Below are 24,708 nucleotides of genomic sequence, written 5' to 3' on the forward strand. Positions count from 1 at the left end.
AGTACTGTTTTATTTATAAGATTAATCACATTCCCGAACCTGTGATGCAAATTAAGATCTCCTTTGTTGACAAAGCTCAATAGTATGAAGAAAAAAAATCAGAAAAACAATAACTCTCATATATCCTGATTTTTTTACAGGAATTTTCAAAATAAGAGGTGCAAAGTCTGACAAAATATGAAAGAACTCAGAAGCCAACACCCAGTTTGAATGACCAAATATTGGGATTTGTGAAATAAGCACTCAGGCTGTCTGCAGAAATAAGCATAAACAGAACTTTTCATGTTCCAAAGGCTGTCCCTCCTTGTTCAGTTTACTAATTGAAATTCTTCCATGAATTTTTGTATATATTCATCCAAAGACATTTGAATGAAAAATATAGATGGTTGACACAATACATAAGGAAACCCTATGAGTTGTTCCTACTTACCAAAAGGCGGATTATTTCAACTTTTCTTTTAAGTTTAAGTTCCTGTTAAGAAATTTATTCAGCTGTCATATGGTCAAACTTTTATAACCATTTGACAATATACATGATTTTATGATCATTGCATAACAAACTTTAATGTTGACAAGATATATTAAAATTAAAATAAAATAGCAAAAATGAAATGAAAGTAAAGTAAAGATTAAAGAAAACAATCAGAATAGCTATAATATTAAAATTTCCAATAACCACCAATAGATTATCACAAAAGCCATCGAACAATCATTTGGAAACAAAACACCAATTAACCTTTTCATTTATATAATAAATTATACAGTTCAATATCCAGAATGACCAAGACCTCATATATATACTAACTCTATTTCTGTGGGACTGAAGAAGAAATAAATTCTAAAGCTAAGCTACTGCAGCAAAGAAGTTATTTTATTGCATATTGCGAAAATTGAATATTCTCAACATGAAGATTCATCGCGAGGCTTTGGAACAACACCTCGTGCACGTCTTGCCTTTAAATCATCAAGATAATTCTGGTAGATATATGAAGCAAAACCCCATAGAGCCATAAGCATAGAAATTATCTTCACCCCGTTCATCTTATCATGAAAAACTATAACAGCAGCAATAGGAGTAATAGCCAAAGACACGGTGCTAATTACATTAGAGTATAGAGAAGACACTAGAAAAATTAAGCCAACCACACCAACAGAACAAACCTGCCATGCTATTGCTGTCCAAACCAAAGTCATTACATAAGCAAGTTCTCCTTTCTGAAAACCCTTCATTTCTCCGTGCAAACTATGCCATTCTCCGCTCGCAAATAGGCCTATAGTAGAAGCACAAGTGGCAACAAGTGAAGTATAGATTTGCATTTCCAAAACAACAGAAAATGTTTCCTTTTTAAGAACCTTCTCAAAGGTCAGTTGCATGAGAGACAGCAAAAGCGAGTAAAGTGCAGAAGCTCCAAGTGTACAAAGGAAACCAACAACGTATTTTCCCTTCGGGACACCGGACGGTGTATCCGAGTCTTCATTAACAGCAAGAAGTGAAGAAGATAAAGTGAGAACAACTGTGGAATTTACGATCAAAGCAGTGAACTTCTGAGAATTGAGAAAATACGAAAAAACTGCATTGAAAGCTAACTGAGATGCACAAATCAGTGCATAGGTAGAAGCAGAGAGGTACAAGAGTCCTTGCGAATACATCATATTATCAGCAGCAATCATGATTCCTAGAACAAAATATATGGCAGCAATGACTTTGATGGAAGGTGGAACATAAGAAGTTGAAGCCTCTGAAGGAGAAGAAGGAATTGCGAAGAATGGAATTAACAAAACTGGGAAGGCGATAGTTTGGACTAAAGTAGCCATCCATGTACTGTTTCCACCTTGGTCATAGTAAAATCTTCCTAGGATAACTGCAGCAGATTGTCCTACAATAAGAAAAAATATGCTGAGTGCCACTAGAAACCACCATTGCCATCGCTTGTATTTGTTAAACGGTAGTTCAGAAATTTTTCCGCGTATGATCATCGGTTCTTCATTGTCTGTAATCAAAAGCAACATCATTTATAGTGTCTTTATTAATGTAACATGAAAAGAAAAGTAAAATGTAAAAAGGACAGAGAAAAAGGAAAAGGCAGAAAGAGACAATCTGAATAAACAAACAATTGTCAAATAAGACATTGAAACAAACTTATAAGAATATTTTTCATTAGTGAAGAAAGATACATAGTATTTTAACTTAGACAGAAGATCTCATGAACTAAAAGGTAATTCAAATTTAGCCTTAAACTCACACTCACACAAAAAGTACAAGAGTAAAATCAATCACACATAAATTAGCAGTTAACAAAATATTATTGTTCATTGAAAGAATCAATCATTCATTCATGATGGAAGGGTAAAGACATAGTTAATCCTAAATTTGATCCTGTAAAGTAGTCCATCTGGTCCTCTTTATAGATAAATCAAGATCATATACTTTATGAATAATCAGAACTACCCAAAACACAAAAAATGAATAAACATGTAAAAGTGTGTTGTCTGCATAAGCATAACCACCGATTCCCTTAATAATGAATTAGTTAAAAAGTCAGAAGATTCATTAAATTGAAACAAGACAACAGAGAACATATAATCATGTTTTGAGATGAAAGAGGAAGGTTAAGAAGTACCGGTCATGATGTTGTTGAGAAGAAAGGATGAATGAATTGGTTTTTGACGTTGAAATTGGAAAGATTAGAAAGAGAGCGAGAGAATAAGAAGAGTAGTGAAGAAATGGTTTAAGAGAATGAGGATCGAATAGGATTCAAAGGTTGTTCCAATTGGGAAAGTGTGACGGCGTTGGTTGGAGAGTGAGGCCAAAACGATTACAGTTGGTGTGATGAAGAATGAGATATGACCAATAGTTTAATTAAGCGGTATCATTGAGAATGGTGGTAACACGTGACGTGTGTATATGTTTGGTTTGAGAGAGTTAGGGAAGAGAGAATAAGGAGAAGAGAGATAGCCATTTCACCCTGTTTGGTTATGGGTTTATTTGTTTTTAATAAAAGGGAATTTTTAACCGTAAAAAAACATAATTGCGTCTTTGGTATGGTGTTTGATTTCTCGTCTCCGTGTGGTGTTCGTTGTATTTTTCGTCTTTGGTATGGTGTTTGCTTTCCTGTCTTGTTGGGGGTTCGTTTGATTGAATTGATAGATTAACTTCGGTCAACTACTGATTCACACCGTGACTAAATTCGTCAACGATGCATATCCGAAAGTATGGGTATTTCAATTACTTTTATTTTATCATATTATTTGTAGGCATGAGTATGTCGTTTTATATTATTAACTTAGATGTTGTAAGTTTATTCGCAGGTTCATTCTTTTCGTTTTTAGCGATGTTGAATTTGTACTATCAGAGTCCAAAGTCGATCTTGATTGACAGTCCAGAGTTTATCTTGATTGAGAGTCCATAGCTGACTTCATTATGAGTACACAACTTGACTTCATTCAGAGTCCAGAGTTTGGCTTCTTTCACGTTTGTCCATTGTTGAAGACTTTATCTATTTTTATGTGTTGAGTCCATGTCTTATTTGAATATTCTGCACACTTGACAAACTTATTATTTCTAAGATGAATCAAGCTTTACAAAGCCGAATCATCAAGATAAAAAAAAAGAAGGTCGATATCCATTGGAGGCTGAACCAACTTGACTCAATTTCTTTCAATTGGATGAAGATACTTTGAGCCCAACTTGAAGCTCAATCCACATGATGAGAAGTAATGACACTCTATCATTCTATGTTCCGAGTAGCAATTTTAGAGTCTTTTAGTAAGTTTTTATGCGTATTTACGTGGTTTAGAGATGATTATATCAGGAGATGAAAACAAGTCAAGAGTTTAAAGAAAAAACACAAAACAGGTGAAATTTTTGGGAAAATTGCACCACGATTCATCAGCATTGTGACGCTATTTTTAGGTGTCTGGAATTGAAGATTTTCTACAAAAATCGTGACGCAATTTATCATGCAATCAGGCGTTGCCAGATGGAAGAGTTGCAAATAATATTTTATTTTATATTATATATATAAGGAGATGGATCAAATTACACCAGCGTAACATTTGAGTAATTTTACACCGCTCAATAACGTTTTAACGAATATAAATTTTACAAAATTCACCGTTTGATTAAAAGCTTATATTGTATAGATCATCCATGTTAAATTTTATAAAAATTTAAAATCGTTTGATATGTTAAATTTTAGAAAAAACGCATTCAATAAAAATGGACAAGCCATTTATCATTGAGAATAACCAGTTATACTATACAAGAGTTGCACAATATTGCGGATAACTCATTTGTGCGGTATAACAACATGCCTCCAATTTTATTTTTCAGCAATTCGCAACAACAATAATTACCAAACACTGTGCTTGATAGTCAAATATAAGTAGTAGGATAGACTCAAAAGAAAAAGGGGAGGGTCGCAGCTCTTCTGTTAAAAAATTAATACATTGCTAGTAACTATAAAGAGGGGCAAAGCTCTTGTGATAAATAATTGTTGTCAATTTATGCATGCACTAACAACTTTCGTCAAAAAAACAACTTAAATGATATGTCAAGAAGGAAAAAATTGTAGTAGTGGCACGATTCAAAATAATCCAACCATTTGGTGAGTGATAAAGATAAAATAATCATACCCTTTTTCTAAAAGAATGTCCAGGTTCATCAAATTCAAACAAAAACTCCACCACCCCATTAGTGATGCTAACTTCCACAACACTCTTTCTTTCACAACATAATGATGCTGACTTCATCCTTGCAATTCTAAGTGGTGATTAAATGTTTACCACAAGTAGTTTATTTTATGTAAGGTCTAAATCTTCTTAATATAAAGATCTAATGTTAATTGGAATTTGCAGGGAGAGACATTCTCACTATGTTGAACCCCAATAATAGAAATTCCTTCAACCTTGAGCATGGTGATACCATCAAACTCCCTGCTGGCACCATTTGCTTATTTGGCAAACCGAGACGACAACAAAGATCTAAGAGTATTAGATCTCGTCATTCCCTGTAAACAGACCCGGTCAATTAGAGGTAATATAAGTTTATATTTTCACATCACTCTTGGTTTGCAACCCTAGATTTTACTGTATTATAATAATTTTGTAGTATAATTTTTCTTCTCTTACCATGGTTCTTGATCTTTTTAACAGACTTTCTTACTGTCTAGAGGTGAAAACCAACGGTCCTTCTTATCTGGGTTTAGCAAGAACATTCTGGAGGCCTCCTTCAATGTAAGCATACAACACACCATTTATTCATTTTAATTACCTGCATTTGTGCTCTTTAATTTGTGTAGATATTCACTATCTACTTATAAATATAGGCTCATTATGAGGACATAGAGAAGATCCTTATAGAAGAGCAGGAGAAAGGGTCACAACACAGAAGAGACATTAGGGATAGGAGGAGGCAGCAGAGCCAGGAAGCAAATGTAATCGTCAAAGTATCAAGGGAGCAAATTGAAGAACTAACCAAAAATGCTAAGTCTAGCTCCAAAAAAGTGTATCTTCTGAATATGAACCATTCAACTTGGGAAACTACGATCCTATCTATTCCAACAAGTTTGACAACTTCTTTGAGATCACCCCAGAGAAAAATCCACAACTGAAAGACTTGAATGTACTGGTCAATGCTGTAGAGATTAAGGAGGTATAACAAAATTAATTTATAATATATATTTTTAAATTAGAGAACATATAGCTAAAAAAGTGTACTGATTTTTTTAAAAAAAAAAAAAAATTTTAGGGATCTCTTTTGTTGCCACACTATAATTCAAGATCCACAGTGATAGTAGCCGCTATTGAAGGAAAAGGAGAATTTGAACTTGTGAGCCAAAGAAATGAGAACCAACAGGAGCAAAGAGATGAAGATGAGGAAGAGGAAGAAGATGAACAAGAAAGAAGCAAGCAAGTCCAAAGGTACAGAGCTAGGTTGTCTCCAGGTGATATCTTTGTAATTCCAGCAGGTCATCCAGTTGTTGTGAGTGCTTCTTCAAATCTCTATTTAGTTGGATTTGGCATCAATGCTGAGAACAATCAAAGAAACTTCCTTACTACGTATATTCATTAGCATATATTGATTATTTATATTTTTCATACATGTTGATTAACATTGATTAAAATATTTTCTTCTAGCTAATTATATGAGAAAGCTAAGTAAGTTTTTTTGGTGTGATTGAAAATTTGAAGGTGAGGAGGACAATGTAATAAGCCAAATACATAGACCAGTGAAAGAGCTTGCATTCCCTGGATCTGCTCAACTAGTTGATAGGCTATTAAAGAACCAGAAGCAATCTTACTTTGTAAATACTCAACCTCAACAAAGGGAGGAAGAAAGGCCAAGGAAAAGAGATCCCGTATCTTCAATTTTGGGAACTTTTTAATGAGTGATCAAATATTATAGCTCATTCTCATTGTGAGCAAAAAATAAAACGGTATTATCTTGTATTGATAACTAGAGCCCCGTGTTTCTACTATGAATAAATTAAATTAACCTAATATCTAATTTTTTTTGACACAACCTAATATCTAAATAATTTTATGGAGTCTACTCAAAACAAAAATATAATTATATTATATTTTTTGCGTTTTTTTTGTTTGGTAACACATGAATTATATTTCTGGAATTAATTTAGGGTTGGGCCGCAATTCCTACAGTTGTACATGTCTGAAGACCTAACTTGGACATCAAGACAATTGAAGACTATAAATATGTGAAGCCTCAAGCCTTTATAACTCGTGTATTCTAAACCTTGTATTACAAAAGTGTGCGTTTTTAAGGTTTAGTGTGTGTGTCTTTTGTGAGCCTTTCTTGTGTCGATTTGATGCAAGTTTAGGACTGGGTTTGTGTTGTTTATTGTAAGCTGCTCCTAAGCTTTTAAGCACGGAGTTAGTGTGTGTGATTCACTCATAAGCTTTTAAGCAAGAGTGTGGTCTAGTTTCTAGGAGAGTGTCTCCATCTTGATTATTATTATTGACAGCAACATGGTACGTGTTGTTAGAGGGAATTTGGGACGGGGTCTCATTATCTAAGAGGTTCTTAGATAGGATTGCACGGGTAGTGTCTAGGCGATAAGTCAAGTACCGGGTGTTGGTCGAGGGCTTTGAACTAGAGCTATTATAGTGGATTCATTCCTAGATTGGTATCCCCCAGAGTAGGTGACGTTGCACTGAACTGGGTTAACAAACGATCTGTGTTATTTATTATTCTGTCGTTTATTGCTTTATTTTATTCAGCGTCTGTCTTGCTGCAATATATGCTATAGCATCTTGTGCAGCATTGTGTTCACTGCGTGCCAGATTTCATACATCACCATCATTCATGCATATTCATATATCATGCATATACTTCATTTATCACATAATCAATCATCCACAAAATACACCAAACATATAGTTTCACGTCGTCTCGGACAATACCAAAACATCCACAAATATCACATAACTCAGTTACAAATAGGAATATACATAAAGTTCCTAATGTAATCTAACACCACAAATACATTGTTCAGATTATGGTCATGACGGACCCTGCGTTGTTCATTTTATAGTCATGACGGACTCTGCTCCTCACATACGGATTAACAATCAACATTTACCAAGTATGTGTCAAACATCATTTATCATAAAATGCACACATAATCCCTAATGCAATCTAATGCTTCACATTCATGTTATGTCCTCTAGACACCTCTAATGCATGTGGTATCATCGTCTTTATCAGAGTATCTCACCTCCGATATCCGTCTTTATCAAACAAATATAGTTCGATATCCGTCTTTATTGGACAAGCCAATATACAACAACAATTCATGAATGCATGTATATGTTTTTCATAAATTCACTCACAGTCATTTTAATTAGCATTAAGCTCGTCATTTATAAATGTGGAACACTATCCAACATTCCGTCTTTATTAAGATAACACTATACCTTAATATACGTCTTTATCGAATAACATAATTCGATATCCTTCTTTATTAGAATAACATAATCCTAATATCCTTCTTTATTAAGTTGATTAGCACCTTAATATACTTCTTTTGACATTTAAACAAACATCATCAACACACTCATATTCCACAAATATAATCAACAACTATCAACACAATACAATTAATCATGGTTATAAACACCTAATTGCATGTTAGGATACCTTAAATCCATGTTACAAGTGCCTAATTGCACTTAAAACAATTATCAAAAAGTTGCTGTCACAGAGGCCTTCGCTGAGCGAAGGCTCAGCGAGACACAGCGAACCACACCAGTGGGTCACCAGCTCACGGCGAGCTGCAGCGAGCTGTGGCGAGCTGTTCGCCACACGTTCGCTGAGCGAGGGCCTAGCGAGCGCCTCCTGTCAGGACAGTTCAAAACCTACGTTTTCCACACCAATTCACCCAAAAATCCCATTTTTCATGTTATAAACCCCAAATGAGTTTGTATTCTAGTGCAACAAGCATATCTAAACACAAAAGGACGGTTCATTTCACCGATCTACCATTTTTACTACGAAAAAAGTAAAGATTTACCACTTTTACTCAAAACACTCAAGAACACAATGTTCTTGAGTTTAATCCTTTATGAATCTCGTTTTTAACCATTATTTTCGTTCATTAATCATGTTAAAAGCATGTTAAACATATTAAGAACCTTAGGAACGATTTCCATCAAGAAAATCCGTCCTAAGCTAAAACGAAAATGGGGTGGAGGAAGTTCGGGTGAGGAGAAATCGACATTCTCCCCTTCCTCGAGTCACCCACGAATATGAAATCTACTCTCTTACCTGGATTCGAAGAAAAACTCGAAGATTGATCTTGAACCTCTAGCTCTCCCCTTGCCCTAGCTCCACAAGCTCTCCTCTTCTCCCAAGAACACAAGAACAAAAGAGAATAATGAATTCTTTCTTCCCTCACTATGCCCATATGGGCGCTCCACACACACACAAGGCCCATTGGGCCTCAAGCCCAATTGGCTTGGCCCAATAACACGTTAACTCTCTCTACTCGCTTAATAACTAAAGTACTCGATAAATAACTCTAGTTATTAACTTAATTAAAATGCCACGTTAAATAAAATATTTTAACACATAAAAATAATAATATGAAAATTGGGTCGTTACAACTCTCCCCCACTTAAAAGATTTTCGCCCTCGAAAATTACGCTACTAAAACAACTCCGGATAACTCCTGTATCCGACCCTCCAACGAAACGTTCAAAACATTGCACATTACCAAGTTTGACAAAATTAATTTATCCCATCCAACACAATTTTTGTCTATTTATCAACAAGATATCAAGGACGGCCAGTTCCTCAATTTGTCGATAAATATTCAACAATCATGATATCGGCACAAAACATTCTTATCAAACCGCTAAAACATCCACTTCGTACGAAACATCCATAGACTCACATTCTACGGCCTCACAACGTTACCCTAAAACTGGTACAACCAATTGAACACACTCCGAAAAGGTACTCCCGTGGAATACTCTACAACTCCACAAATCCTATAAGTCTCTGATTCCCTCATGAATCACTTAACCGTGTTACATCACCTATTCATATCGTATCTTATTCCAAACATATCACTCGATAATTCAATTCCAACAATCACTTGATGACCAACATTCTCGAACTTCATTGACACATGCTAAAAACTACCGTCTCTAACCGTCAAATTCCTTTTCTCATATTGAGTCGAATCCAATACGACTACTCTGTTCCCAAGTAATCTCTCAACCAATATTTGCATTCCTTAACGCAAACATTTTCCAATACCACTTCTCCTTAATCCCTTAGCAATTTGCTACTTCAAAATTAGGCTACCGCCTAAAAATTGGTTCTCCAAACAATCATAACCTCTATCTCGTTGATTCCAAACGACATCTTCAATTCGCCCATAATCCATCTATCGATGTTCCCCAACATCTTGCATTGCAACAAGCATATTCTTCTATGATTATTCACTCATCGAATTCTTACTTCCAACGATTCAACAAGCATACCAATCCTATTATGATATTTCTCAATTCCATTCTCATCTACTTTAAAACCTACTTCCTTTAATTTCCTCGATTAATTAACATCAACGGTTCACTAGTCTTCACATCTATTTCTCTATGCTTCTCAAACATCTTCTAGAAATCACTTCACAGACTAAACTTAGAACTCCAAATTGTTCAACAAATTCAACCTACTACCATATGCACGACTCACGTAAAACTTCTTACTTGAACATCCGCTACAACATCTGATCCACTTGGATGACAACTTACTTCAAAATCATCACCTCTCAAGAATCCTAATCACTTCATCTTCTTCCTATTCGACTCCTTCCGATCAAACAGGTACTTCCACCTTGGTCCACAAAAATGATGCCTTCATACTTTTAGTGCAACACACAATCTCCAACCGTTCTGAATACTCTTCATCTCACTTAACCAATCTCACTAACGCCCACGACGAAACACTTGATCCGACAACTTCTCTTCTAGTAGTTTCTCACAACTTGTTGCTCCCATTCATTCCACTTCGAACAACGTCACCACTTCCTGAATATTCCGCTTCAAGAGCATCTCTACTCATCTCATCTTCTCACATTCAAAACATCTCGGAGGGATATAACCTTCTCCCCCACTTATCTCAAACTCACTCGTACTCTCCCACTAGAACTTCCGGTGCTCACACCTAACGGTTATATCGTCTCTAAACATATTCTCCCTAAGAAGAAACTAGTATCGACATCGTTTACACGCATGTCGCATACAAGGGACAAAACCTAACCCACGATACTAAAACACTTACACAAAATCATGCAAGCATCCAAGTAACCTATACTTCCCTCACTTTTCAAAGTTAGGAAATCAAAACAACACAAGAAAAATGATCATTGCATAGCAATAATTCATATTCACATTTATTCTAGTCCTAACAAACACAAGAAGGCAAGAATTTCACATCCAATCAACTTAGAACAAGACTATACAAAATAAATTTCTTATCTGGCTCCCTCGCTTAGCAAAAGCTAGCGAGCTCCCGGCGAGACAAGTCAAAAACATTCACAGGATTTAGCAAGACTTAGCGAGACTCAGCGAGGTTCATTCTTCGCCTAGCGAGCACATCCAAAAATTCGGGTGCTCTGCTACGGTTTTGAACTTACGCCCACTAAAATCTCGTTTTCTCGACTCACCGATCCACAAAATTCAAATCTTCAAGCATATAACATCATTATAGACTTGAAAGTACAATTAGAATCATGCATCAACAATAACAACATAGAATTATGAGATCTTCATGTTTTTACTCATAAAACGCATAGCAATTCAAGTTCCTAGTAATCATCTAGCACATGTTATAAACAAACATATAACAACACACACTAGGATTCACTAACATCCTACTCTTCTCACTATCTTGAAAATTTAATTTTCACTTATTCAAAAGAAAATAACTCTTTATTTTCACCAAAATCTTCACGAAATAATATTAGTTTTTCTTTTAAAATTATTTCAAATCATTACCACATGCAGTTTTATATCATGTCGGATCGTCACATGCAGTTTTACATCATGCCGGATCATCACATGCAGTTTTACATCATGCCGGATCATCAACAATTAGCAATAAGCATCAATCCATCAAGTTTAAACTACGAAAAGGTTAAACTCTACGCATATACAACTATTATAAACATAGGAGTATAGCACTCACACCATTACTCAACAAAAGAATGGATCGATTAATCCAATTCACACCACTCATAGTTCCTAAATGAACAACATGAATGATTTCACAAAACAAACACAACAAAATCGTTAGACAAACACGACTGACACACAATACTCACTTGGTCTGACTGCACAGACCTGCTCTGATCGACACATAACCCACACAGTCCGAAGACAACGGGGCTCTGATACCATTTGTAACACCCAAACCCATTATTTAATAAAATTCTACCATGATAAATCTTTTTCAAAATACGCGGCGGAAAATCAAAGTTTATTATTATAAAAGTCATGGTTCGAGCATTACACTCTTCAATCAAAATAACACTAATGTAGTTAATTAGTAAAATGCTTGTTTATACAAATCTTTGAATCAAATAATATATTTATTGATTATACAAAACAACCTAGATAAGGAGACTCTATATACAATATAAAACCCCTTTTCCTGTGTCACAATCAGAGCAGAGCTTCACCGACGACTCGACATCGAATACCACAAAACCTGTAAATCTGGACCCCCAACGGTCCAGCACATAACACATAAAAGAGAGTTAGACAACATACTCAAAATATACAAGTGTAAGTAAATGGTACTTAAACACTTCTTCATAAAAACATGCATAATCATACATTATACATATACATCACCATCATTCATGCATATTCATATAGCATGCATATACTTCATTTATCACATAATCAATCATCCACAAAATACACCAAACATATAGTTTCACGTCGTCTCGGACAATACCAAAACATCCACAAATATCACATAACTCAGTTACAAATAGGAATATACATAAAGTTCCTAATGTAATCTAACACCACAAATACATTGTTCAGATTATGGCCATGACGGACCCTGCGTTGTTCATTTTATAGTCATGACGGACTCTGCTCCTCACATACGGATTAACAATCAACATTTACCAAGTATGTGTCAAACATCATTTATCATAAAATGCACACATAATCCCTAATGCAATCTAATGCTTCACATTTCATGTTATGTCCTCTAGACACCTCTAATGCATGTGGTACCATCGTCTTTATCAGAGTATCTCACCTCCGATATCCGTCTTTATCAAACAAATATAGTTCGATATCCGTCTTTATTGGACAAGCCAATATAGAACAACAATTCATGAATGCATGTATATGTTTTTCATGAATTCACTCACAATCATTTTAATTAGCATTAAGCTCGTCATTTATAAATGTGGAACACTATCCAACATTCCGTCTTTATTAAGATAACACTATACCTTAATATACGTCTTTATCGAATAACATAATTCGATATCCTTCTTTATTAGAATAACATGATCCTAATATCCTTCTTTATTAAGTTGATTAACACCTTAATATACTTCTTTTGACATTTAAACAAACATCATCAACACAATCATATTCCATAAATATAATCAACAACTATCATCACAATACAATTAATCATGCTTATAAACACCTAATTGCATGTTAGGATACCTTAAATCCATGTTACAAGTACCTAATTGCACTTAAAACAATTATCAAAAAGTTGCTGTCACAGAGGCCTTCACTGAGCGAAGGCTCAGCGAGACACAGCGAACCACACCAGTGGGTCACCAGCTCACGGCGAGCTGCAGCGAGCTGTGGCGAGCTGTTCGCCACACGTTCGCTGAGCGAGGGCCTAGCGAGCGCCTCCTGTCAGGACAGTTCAAAACCTGCGTTTTCCACACCAATTCACCCAAAAATCCCATTTTTCATGTTATAAACCCCAAATGAGTTTATATTCTAGTGCAACAAGCATATCTAAACACAAAAGGACGGTTCATTTCACCGATCTACCATTTTTACTACGAAAAAGTAAAGATTTACCACTTTTACTCAAAATACTCAAGAACACAATGTTCTTGAGTTTAATCCTTTATGAATCTCGTTTTTAACCATTATTTTCGTTCATTAATCATGTTAAAAGCATGTTAAACATATTAAGAACCTTAGGAACGATTTCCATCAAGAAAATCCGTCCTAAGCTAAAACGAAAATGGGGTGGAGGAAGTTCGGGTGAGGAGAAATCGACATTCTCCCCTTCCTCGAGTCACCCACGAATATGAAATTTACTCTCTTACCTGGATTCGAAGAAAAACTCGAAGATTGATCTTGAACCTCTAGCTCTCCCCTTGCCCTAGCTCCACAAGCTCTCCTCTTCTCCCAAGAACACAAGAACAAAAGAGAATAATGAATTCTCTCTTCCCTCACTATGCCCATATGGGCGCTCCACACACACACAAGGCCCATTGGGCCTCAAGCCCAATTGGCTTGGCCCAATAACACGTTAACTCTCTCTACTCGCTTAATAACTAAAGTACTCGATAAATAACTCTAGTTATTAACTTAATTAAAATGCCACGTTAAATAAAATATTTTAACACATAAAAATAATAATATGAAAATTGGGTCGTTACACATTTCTTCAGGGAGGTACGGAGTTGACCACTTCGGAGTCTGAAGAGGGTGCGGTGAATCTTGTGGGGCTCCCTAAAATCCTATGGTAGTGGGATGCAAGATCTTCATGAGAGCGGAAGGCATTCCGAGGATGAAGAGGGAGGTACAATCCAGGGATCTTGAATAGAAGATTCAAGATGGAGAGAGCAGCACGGTGGTTGATGGGATCACCATCGATTTAAAGGCAAGGTGGAGAATTGTTGGATATGCCTTGAAATCTCAGTTACAAGAAGTCAGAAAAATCTTTGTTGAATCTTTTTGCATCTTTGATGTTTTGAAGATTTTTTGGGAAAAAATATTTTTTTTGGAAGACACTCTGACTTGGATTTGTTTTATTTTAAAACATATTTGTTACTAATTTTTTGGCATATATTTTTCTATAAATAGGGAGTGCTTTATTCATAGAAAAATTGAGAGAGGGAAAGAGAGTAGAGATGTAGAGGCAAGGATTAGGGTTTGCCACCACACAAGGGCTAGGGTCTTAGAGAGGAAAAAGGGTTTTTTTCTCTTGGTACAACTCTAGGGTGGGCGAACTATCTTTGTGGTACACCTTGGGAAACACTTATCAAATTGAGTCTCTTGGCCACGGGAAGAGATTCGGGATTTGGGTAGAATTAGGATTAATTCTTGCAACTCAATTGGAACTCTTTGTAAAGTTACTCGTTTGATATAGTGGAACGGAGGGGCTGCTCTCTCCCCTAGACTAGGTCATTATTGGACCAAACTGGGTAAACAAATTATCGTGTTCTTTCTTCTCCTTTATCTCGTTTATCGGTTATTATTATTATTGCTTATTCCACTTAATTATTGATTGCCGTTCTATTGCTCCACACATCAAGTTCTTTTATTGGTGTGATTTTACGACGGATTCACAACAGTTTTCTCTTTGTGGAACGTTTTTAGTGAAAATATATATAGTCTATATTAACTAGAAAAAATGGGATGGTTTTTGTTGACAAAGCCTATGATAAGTACTTGCACTCAACAATTTATTCCTCTGAGTTACTTGTTGTCTTTTTTTTATTGATAACCTCGACACATTTATCGTTGAGAAGAATCGGTTACACTCTGAAAGAATTGCACAATATTACGGATAATTCCTTAAGAGTTGCACAATATTACGAATAATTCATTTATTCAATGTGATAACATGCCTCCGATTTTATTTTTGAGTCATCCGCATCAACAATAAATTACCAAACATTGGCCTTAATAATGGTCAAATATAAGTAGCAGGATATAGACTCAAAAGAAAAAGAGGGATCACGGCTCTTCTGATAAAGAATTAATACTAGTAGCTATAAATTATTCCAAAGCTCTTGTGACTCAAATTAATACCAGTAGGCAGTAGCTATAAATAAATTATTTCTAAGATGTTTGATTAAAGAGGGGTCAAAGCTCTTGTGATAAATAATTGTTGTCAATTATGCATGCACTAACAACTTAAATGATATGTCAGGAAGGAAAAATTTGTAGTGGTGGCACGATTCAAAATCCAGCTCCGGCCATTAATTAGTGAGTGATGAAGACAAAATATATAGTATAGAAACCGCACCCTTTTTCTAAAAGAATGTCCAGGTTCATCAAATCCAAACAAAATCTCCACTACCCTAATAGTCCTTTTCATTTTGCCACATCAATTTTGTACATTACAACACACGTCAACATGCATGCTACACCATGGCCAAATGTTGTGCATGTAAATCATATAGCTCTCATTTCTATAGCTATAAATAATCTTTGAACTCAATACTGATCCTTCATCTCATCAGCAAGTGACATTATAATTCAAATCAATATGGCAATCAAAGCTCCATTTCAACTTTTGATGCTGCTGGGAATTGTTTCCCTAGCATCCTCAGTTCGTGATTCTTCTAGACCCGACCAAGAGAACCCTTTTTTGTTTAAGTATAACCGTTTCCAAACTCTTTTCGAAAACGAAAATGGTCATATCCGTCTCCTTCAAAGGTTTGACAAACGTTCTAAAATATTTGAGAATCTTCAAAACTACCGCCTTTTGGAATATAATTTTAAACCTCACACACTCTTTCTTCCACAATATAATGATGCTGACTCCATCCTTGTAGTTCTAAGTGGTAATTAAATATTTATCACAAGTAGTTTAGTTTATGTAAGGTTTAAATCTTCTTAATATAAAAATCTAATGTTAATTGAAATCGGCTGGGAGAACCATTCTCACTGTGTTGAACCCCAATAATAGAAATTCCTTCAACCTTGAGCGTGGTGATACCATCAAAGTCCCTGCTGGCACCATTGCTTATTTGGCAAACCAAGATGACAACAAAGATCTTAGAGTATTAGATCTAGCTATTCCCGTAAACAGACCCAGTCAATTAGAGGTAATATAAGCTTACCTTTTCACATCACTCTTGGTTTGCAACCCTACATTTTACCCTATTATAATAATTTGTAGTATAAATTTTCTTCTCTTACCGTTGTTCTTCATCTTTTTAACAGACTTTTTTACTGTCTGGAAGTGAAAACCAACAGTCTTTCTTATCTGGGTTCAGCAAGAACATTCTAGAGGCTTCCTTCAATGTAAGGATACAACATACCATTTATTCATTTTACATGCATTTGTTTTGTTTAATTTGCGTAGTTATTTACTATGTACTTATAAATATAGGCTGATTATGAGGAAATAGAAAGGGTTCTTCTAGAAGAGCATGAGAAAGAGCCACAACACAGAAGAGACCTTAGGGATAGGAGGAGGCAGCAGAGCCAGGAAGCAAATGTAATAGTCAAAGTATCAAGGGAACAAATTGAGGAATTGAGCAAAAATGCTAAGTCCAGCTCCAGAAAAAGTGTATCTTCCGAATCTGAACCATTTAACTTGGGAAACCGCGATCCTATCTATTCGAACAAGTTTGGCAGCTTCTTTGAGATCACCCCAGAGAAAAATCCACAACTACAACACTTGGATATACTTGTCAATGCCTTAGAGATTAAGGAGGTATAATAAAATTAATTTATAATATATATATATATATATATATATATATATATATATATATATATATATATATATATATATATATATATATATATATATATATATATACAGAGGAGGCTCGCATGCATGTGCGAGGTGTGCGACGGTATAGGGCCTCAACTCAAAATTTTGAGGTCCTATAATATTATTTATATATTATTTATACCTATAAAATATCAGATGTATATTAATAGATTAATTTTTAGGCCCTAAAATAATAGTTATATATTGTTAATGTTCATAAATATCATGAGTATCAATATATTAGTTATCTATACTCGTAAATATAGTTCTAGTCCATTTTAATCTTTGCATAAAATTTAATCTTAGATTATGATGTTCCTTTTTGACGTTATATTCAAAGATAATTATTTTGTATTTCTTGTTCCATTTAATTTAATGTAAGGTTTAATATTGATAATTTATATGTTTACAAGAATGTTTTTTTTTATATTATATACAATTTAAATCGATAATTTTTTTAATTTTTTTTATTAAGGGGCCACTTTTATATTTTGCACAGAGCCTCCTAAAACTCGGAGACGCCCCTGTATATATATATATATATACTCAAATTACAAAACATATAGTTAATAAATGAACTTGTTTTTCAAATTTAATTTTAGGGATCGCTTTTGTTGCCACACTACAATTCAAGGTCCACAGTGATAGTAGCAGCTATTGAAGGAAAATGAGAATTTGAACTTGTGGGTCAAAGAAATGAGAACCAACAAGAGCAAAGAGAAGAAGATGAGGAAGATGAAGAAGAAGGACAAGAGAGAAGCATACAAGTGCAAAGGTATAGAGCAAGGTTATCTCCAGGTGATGTCTTTGTAATTCCAGCAGGTCATCCAATTGTTGTGAGTGCTTCCTCAAATCTCTATTTAGTTGGATTTGGCATCAATGCTGAGAACAATCAGAGAAACTTCCTTGCAGGTTTACTATATTCATTAGCATATATTAATTATTTATATTCATACATGTTAACATTGATTAACAAAATTTCTTCGACTTAATTGAATGAGAAAGCTTGATTGTGATTGAAAATTTAAAGGTGAGGAGGACAATGTGATAAGCCAGATACATAGATCAGTGAAAGAACTTGCATTCCCTGGATCCACTCAACAGGTTGATAGACTATTAAAGAATCAAAAACAATCTTACTTTGCAAATGCTCGGCCTCAACAAAGAGAGGAAGAAAGCCCAAGGAAAAGGGATCCCATATCTTCAATTTTGGAAGCTTTTTAATGAGCGGTCAATATTATGCATGTAGCTCAGTGAGCAAAAAATAAACGGCAATCTCTTGTAACAATAATTAGAGCACGTTTATACTATGAATAAATTAAATTAATCTGATATCTAAATGGGTTTAAAGTGTCTACTCAATCAATCAATACTTTTCAGATGAATAATTTTCATTTTCTTGTTTTCTAGAGATAAATAATACTTTAAAAGAAATTACAAGATTCTAAAAATAAAAAAAAATAAATAAAAACCAACAAAATATTGTTGTCATTTGTGTCTTTCAAAGGCACATAAGTTAACGAAAATTCAGCTAAAGCCAATGTCCATTTTTCAATTCTACTATGTAGAATAGGCTTTAATAGTAAATGTTTTATTATATTGAAGTGAGAAATTACAATGACCTCGAAAGGTTTCATATAATGTTTTAATTTTGTACATGAGTAATACAAAGCTAAACACGACTTCTAAATAGCACTATATCCAAAGTTAAACACAACTTCTCAAGACTTGTTTTACCTGAGTAATTCAAAGCTAGACACAACTTCATATTGTTTTGAGTAATAATGAGCATTAAAGAAATAGTGGGAAATTAAAGTTTGTTTTGAAATAAGATGAGAAATTTTGAATCCCTTCTCTATCTAAATTAGGTAGTTGTGGTTATACATTACAATTCATTCATTATACCACGACGAATTAATACAAAACTAGTTACCAGTGTCTTGAATTAGAACCCTAATCACTAATAAAAACACTCTGATGTCTTAGGCAAGTTCGAAATTATGAAAGCATTAAAGTTTGTTAATTCTAAAGTCACAATCAAAAGTTCGATATATCTACCTAAACTACTTGATTGAACAATTATCTCAGTTCCAATACCTAAAGGAACGACTAATACTCATTCGGTATCTTGATCAATTCACAAATATGTATACTAATGAAAAACATTAAATACAAATAATAACCGAATAAATATAAAGCATGAATTGCAGTAATATAATTCTCTACAAGTTACATGCATGGTTCCAATAGTTCCAGGAAAGTTCGCCTAACAACCTAACCTAATGAATTTAACTACTCATAGTAATATCAATCATAACAGCATAGTTTCAAGAATTATACATGAATAGCAGAAGAAATTTGGAGTTTGAAAGTGTTTCCAATGATGAAAACTGAGTTCCTTTGACCTTTCGGGAGTTCCTGGCTGTTTTCTTCTCTCAACTTCATTGTCAAATAAATTTGAAGATATCTTTTATATAGGCACAAAATAAAACAACTTTAACAAACAAGCATGAAAAATAAATCTTCCAGCACTAACAAATAAGCAATAAAGAATAAAGATAAATCTAACAAATATCGATATGGCCAAGAAGATAAATCTTCTAACACTAACAGATATGTGGAGAAATGTAAAGCATAAGTGGAAACCATATGGCCACCATAAAAAATATCGATTCTGAGAATTGTGTGAAGGGTCTGCACCTCCCTTATAGAAACTACGACAACGTCAACATGATATTTTTTATGTGGAATTTGTGTGGTAATTAGGGTAAATGTAGAATTAAACAGATCTAAAATTTCAAATAGGCCATAATCAATAGGATTACTCTGAATGCTAATGCTAACCGTGAGCATTACACCATAAATGAAACCAACCCCTTGCCAGTAATTAAGGAGGCGGAACGCACACCAATTTCCACCGTACATACTTGGTAGAAGAAACTAGTCTTTAAACCCGTGCTTCCGCACGGATATAACTATTTTTTTGACATACTTTTATTTATTGGAATTGGTCTATTATAAGTCAACAATCAAATGGCTCGGTTAATATAAACTAATATACACACATATTTACATATCAATAAGGATTGCCCTGCAAACCAAAATATATATATGAATATATTTTCTTAATGCACCCACTATGTAACACCAATTGCATATATAAATTTGAAATGCACGCTAATTAGAATGACAAAGCTATCAAATAGTAAGGAATCATTCATTGAACTATAATTTCACATGCAGCTCGAATTTGTTTGTTTTTCTTATATCGGTAGGCTACTTGCAGTTGCAGGTAATTTGTAGTGAACTAATTAAAGATGCGAAAGTTAAGCTATTTTTACAACATGTGCTTTTTCTTTATTGTGCTCACAATTCAAGATTGGTTTCAAAAAGGACATAAGTAATTCTCATTCATATTCAACATGGCAAGGTGTGAGAATATTTGCCTTGCTATTTTTATTCAAGGCTTACAAATAAGATTGTAACCCAAACACCTAAACCAATATCATAAAAAATTTCAAGTCATAGCAACCATCCTTGAAATAACAAAGCCAAAGCCACCTAGTTGGAAAATGTTCCCTGCGTTGGTTCTCCTGCGCGCATATTCAAAATGTATCCAGAATTAGGATTATTATGCATGCTTTTCAAAGTTAGTTAAATAAACATGCTGAAATTTCATGTTTGAGGACTTACTGTGTGCATAAAATAGTACATTGACTAAAAACCATAGCATGGAACCAATTCCCCTTAGATCTCGATTATCTTCCCTTTCAAACAACCAAATAACAAAGCCTACAAAAATATGAATAGCTGCTATCAAAAGCCACATGTCTTTTGTAAAGGCATCCAAAAATTTCCATGTTTTTGATTTTGCTGGTTGTTCAGTAACCACCATGTGGAGGTCAGATTCAATATAAGGTTGTGAGAAGTCAACTAAATTATATCTATATGCCATTATCCCTGTATAACCAACTGCACCATCCAATGCCTACTTGGATCTTGCAAGATTGCATAATTACCAATGTATACACGAAATTCATTCACCAAACATGTCGGTAACTTTCATGAGGCTATACAATAATTTAAAATAACAGAATTATAAACATATGATATCTAAAAAGGCAATGGATAGTATTTAAGCAGCTTATAAGGTAAAAAACAACTTATTTATCTAAGCTTCAGTTAGCTAACTACACATTTGCCTGCACACGGTAGTAGTACCTACTGATATATTGAAAGCATGTTTATATTCATTCTTATTTTCTTTGGCTTATTTATGTTTAAATCAAATTTTGTATCAGTGGCATGGTCATTCAAATTGGTTTTTCAAAAAACTCACAAACCATGTTTTGAGATACATTAGAGTATAAAAACATCAAATTTAAACTATCAAATAAGCTTCATAGTTATAACTATAAGTCTTCTCTTCACATCCATAAACAATTATCACAACAAAAACAAAACTAAAGATGCAATTTCATTTTAGAACAGAAAAATAATAAATCAACTAATGGCCGAATTGAAAGCAATAAAAAGATTACTTGTTTATGTATCAGTGGCATTAACATTCAAGCATTGTATTTGTAAAGATAAAAAAAGTACATTTGTGGATACCATCTCCCAGTCACAAAACAAAAGAGTAAACCAATATACTACTTGGTGGGTAAGATGATTTTAAAGCTGTTACCAAATTTACAAAGAAAAGACCACATAGTAAACAACTAATATTATGACTTACAATATATGGTATTGAGAATCTCAGTTTCAATTGAGCCATTATGTTTCACTGCATGAATAAAATTATGATAAAGGAACAATATTCAAGCATAAATATAAAGTTTTACAAAATTAATCGCAAGGGAAAACTTCAATGCATACCCATATGTATACAACACCAACTATTCAGTCAAATACTCGCTTGCCTTATCAATCTCACTCCTGCAAGTGTACCCACTATTTATCATGTCTATATTAAATTAAACTGGTTTAAAAATATGAAACAAAAACAAATAGGGATGATGGAGCCAGAAAAAGATTAGTTAACAAAAATGGTAATTTAGGAGACATGAAATATTAAAGTGTTTAAAAAGAGAATGCATTCATTAACGCTTCTAGTTTGTAGCAAAGCCAGCAAGTAATGTTTCATCCGTTCTGTGCCAAAACACCCAAACATTATGCATTCCTTCCCAGGACTTTGAATCTGAAGCCAGACTGTAAACATGTTATTAAAGCAAACACAACTGGTTCCAATTTGCCCTTTCAATTATAAATCAATACCTCCCTACAAAATATACATATACCAAACATAGAAATTAAAGGAAACAATTAAAATACTCTTTGTACTCAATACCCCTCAACAACCCTTAAATGATTGAGGTCAATGTTTTCTTATTCTCTGCACCATTTATCCCTCTCAAGTAGCATGTTATTATTAAATGACTATCACACTTTAACCCAACCTAATAGTATCACACTCAACATGTTATTTTTTGCATAGAAAATATTGATTCTTCACAAACAAAACATTCATTAAAAGCATTCATTGATTCTTCACAAACAAAACATTCATTAAAAAGTAATCTTATGTTTTTGAAACCAATCCAACATTGAATCAAACATTGTATCTTTTGTTTCTTCTTGCAAAGCTCATATGAGATTGTAATCATTCTAAAAAAAGGCTTCAAACAGGTTTGATAATTTAGCTAGTAAAATCAAACTCCATGCTGCTCAAATTGAATGAAAGTTCCTCTTGCATACCATTTAGTTGTTCAAATTGAAGTTTTTATGTTACACTTCATGTGATTTTACAGCATAAATTTTTTATGCAATTCCATGGCACAAAAGGCAAAATATGTTATAGCTACAACAGACTGAACTTGCAACAAAATAATCAAAATCGAAATGTTGTTCATTGATATAAAATCAAAAACTCAAATCTCAAGGCAAAACTAATATTTTTAAATATCATACCTATTTACTCAGTCTCATGAATAGCAATCTCTGATTTCACATGCACAAAATAAAACATGATGTGAGTAGAAGCAAGAAGAAAAATCACAAACAAATTGAGGGCCAAAATAATAGAATGGATCTGAATCCTTACCTCTACATCGGAGGCTGTCGCCGTTGTTGTGTGTGCTCCATGTTCATTCATTCTGCATCGTCAATCCTTTCCATCCCTAATTTATACACAACCCGTGGCTGAAGAAATATGAACAATTATGCCCAATTTATAGAACCCCGAAAATTTCAAATTAGGGCAATTTCAATTGGGAGGGAAAATCTCACCACCAGTTAACACCCACACGAGAAAAACCCACACAGAATCAGATAACACCCACACGACATGAAACCGAGGCAAAAATCTGTACCGCAAAGCTAAAAATAAGACCAGTTTCACAGAAGAAAAAGAACAAAACCTATCTCGCAGAACCAAACGTGGAGAGGAAGACTTACTCCTGTTACACACAGTACCACAAAAGGACAAAACCAAGAAACGACAAATGAAAAAATAAAACGCCAACTAATTAAAGAAATTTAATTAATTAATTAATTAATTAAAATGAAAGCAGGATTAACGTGGAACAACCAATGCAGTGAACAGTTGCAAAATCCCGATTACGCTTTGTTAGGTGTATAGATATACACAGTCCCGTGAGCTTAGCTCAGTTGATTGGGACATTACATTATATATATAGAGAGGGCAGGGTTCGAACCTCAATCATCTCACTTATCGGCTTTAAAAGTGAAATTTTTAACGACTACACCACTTGACAAAAAAAAAATGTACACAACAGAAAAATACTACTTAATTACTAGTGATGAAAAATTGGCTTGCACTTTGACCAGGGGCGGACCCAGACATTAATTGCCGGTGTGGCTAAATTTTTTAGGCATTACTTAAAAAATTCATCGTTATCTTAATAATTTAGTTAAACAACGAACAATATATAAAATTATTATTAATACAACATGTGTATCTAGAAAAAGAACACCAACAAACCAACAATTCAGAAAATTTCTATTAAAAAAAAATAAATTAACAAACTAACATTATATCCAGAAAAACACAACATTTCTATTCGAAAAAAAGAAGCGACTATATAAATTATTGAATATATGTGAAATCATACATATTACTATTGTTTGATATATCTCAAGATTATACTTGAACCAAAATATATAGACCCAAAATTTTACTAGCTTATTGTTATGAATAATAATATGTAATGAATGTCCATTATTGTGTAGGTTTTCTTGTCCCCTAAATGTATCCTATAAATAGGACCCCTTTGTTACAATGTAATGCACACCTTGAAGAGAATATACAAACTCTAATTTTTCTCTCTTCTCTCCTTCATCTCTATTCTTCTATATTCTTAGTTATGTTTAGATTAGTTTCATAACACGTTATCAGCACGATAGTCTCTCCTCTTTCAAGAAAG

The 24,708-nt window shown here is 34.0% G+C and overlaps 3 protein-coding genes and 1 pseudogene across 18 annotated transcripts; 2 read left to right on the plus strand and 2 right to left on the minus strand.

The window, feature by feature from the left end:
- Window positions 1-712: 712 nt before the first annotated feature.
- On the minus strand, window positions 713-2,867 carry LOC123891176 (probable purine permease 11). Its single transcript, XM_045941017.1, has 2 exons — window positions 2,622-2,867; window positions 713-1,991 (listed from the first exon to the last, which is right to left on the minus strand). Exons 1-2 carry the CDS (start codon window positions 2,626-2,628, stop codon window positions 901-903), a joined length of 1,098 nt encoding a protein of 365 aa, XP_045796973.1. The 5' UTR covers window positions 2,629-2,867; the 3' UTR covers window positions 713-900.
- Window positions 2,868-4,699: 1,832 nt separating this feature from the next.
- LOC123892303 lies at window positions 4,700-6,469 on the plus strand (annotated as a pseudogene).
- A 9,492-nt stretch (window positions 6,470-15,961) lies between these two features.
- Window positions 15,962-18,554, plus strand: LOC123889957 (vicilin-like). The gene is made up of 6 exons (XM_045939485.1): window positions 15,962-16,326; window positions 16,415-16,586; window positions 16,705-16,785; window positions 16,874-17,200; window positions 17,866-18,175; window positions 18,294-18,554. Exons 1-5 carry the CDS (start codon window positions 16,025-16,027, stop codon window positions 17,932-17,934), a joined length of 951 nt encoding a protein of 316 aa, XP_045795441.1. The 5' UTR covers window positions 15,962-16,024; the 3' UTR covers window positions 17,935-18,175; window positions 18,294-18,554.
- A 1,995-nt stretch (window positions 18,555-20,549) lies between these two features.
- Window positions 20,550-23,773, minus strand: LOC123888196 (glutamate receptor 2.9-like). Of its 16 annotated transcripts, none has more exons than XR_006802013.1 (6): window positions 23,552-23,772; window positions 23,367-23,464; window positions 22,142-23,263; window positions 22,002-22,049; window positions 20,957-21,333; window positions 20,550-20,856 (listed from the first exon to the last, which is right to left on the minus strand). XR_006802013.1 is itself a non-coding variant. In XM_045937169.1 (5 exons), exons 2-5 carry the CDS (start codon window positions 22,143-22,145, stop codon window positions 20,825-20,827), a joined length of 264 nt encoding a protein of 87 aa, XP_045793125.1. In that variant the 5' UTR covers window positions 22,146-22,201; window positions 23,367-23,768; the 3' UTR covers window positions 20,550-20,824. The 16 variants fall into 16 exon arrangements, 1 of the variants encoding a protein (XP_045793125.1); XR_006802012.1 differs by having other exon boundaries at window positions 20,957-22,049; window positions 22,142-22,201; window positions 23,234-23,263; window positions 23,552-23,771; XR_006802017.1 differs by having other exon boundaries at window positions 20,957-21,136; window positions 22,142-22,474; window positions 23,234-23,263; window positions 23,367-23,768.
- Window positions 23,774-24,708: the final 935 nt, after the last annotated feature.

The sequence above is a fragment of the Trifolium pratense genome, linkage group LG6 (assembly GCF_020283565.1).
Source record: "Trifolium pratense cultivar HEN17-A07 linkage group LG6, ARS_RC_1.1, whole genome shotgun sequence".
In the NCBI taxonomy this organism is placed as follows: domain Eukaryota; kingdom Viridiplantae; phylum Streptophyta; class Magnoliopsida; order Fabales; family Fabaceae; genus Trifolium; species Trifolium pratense.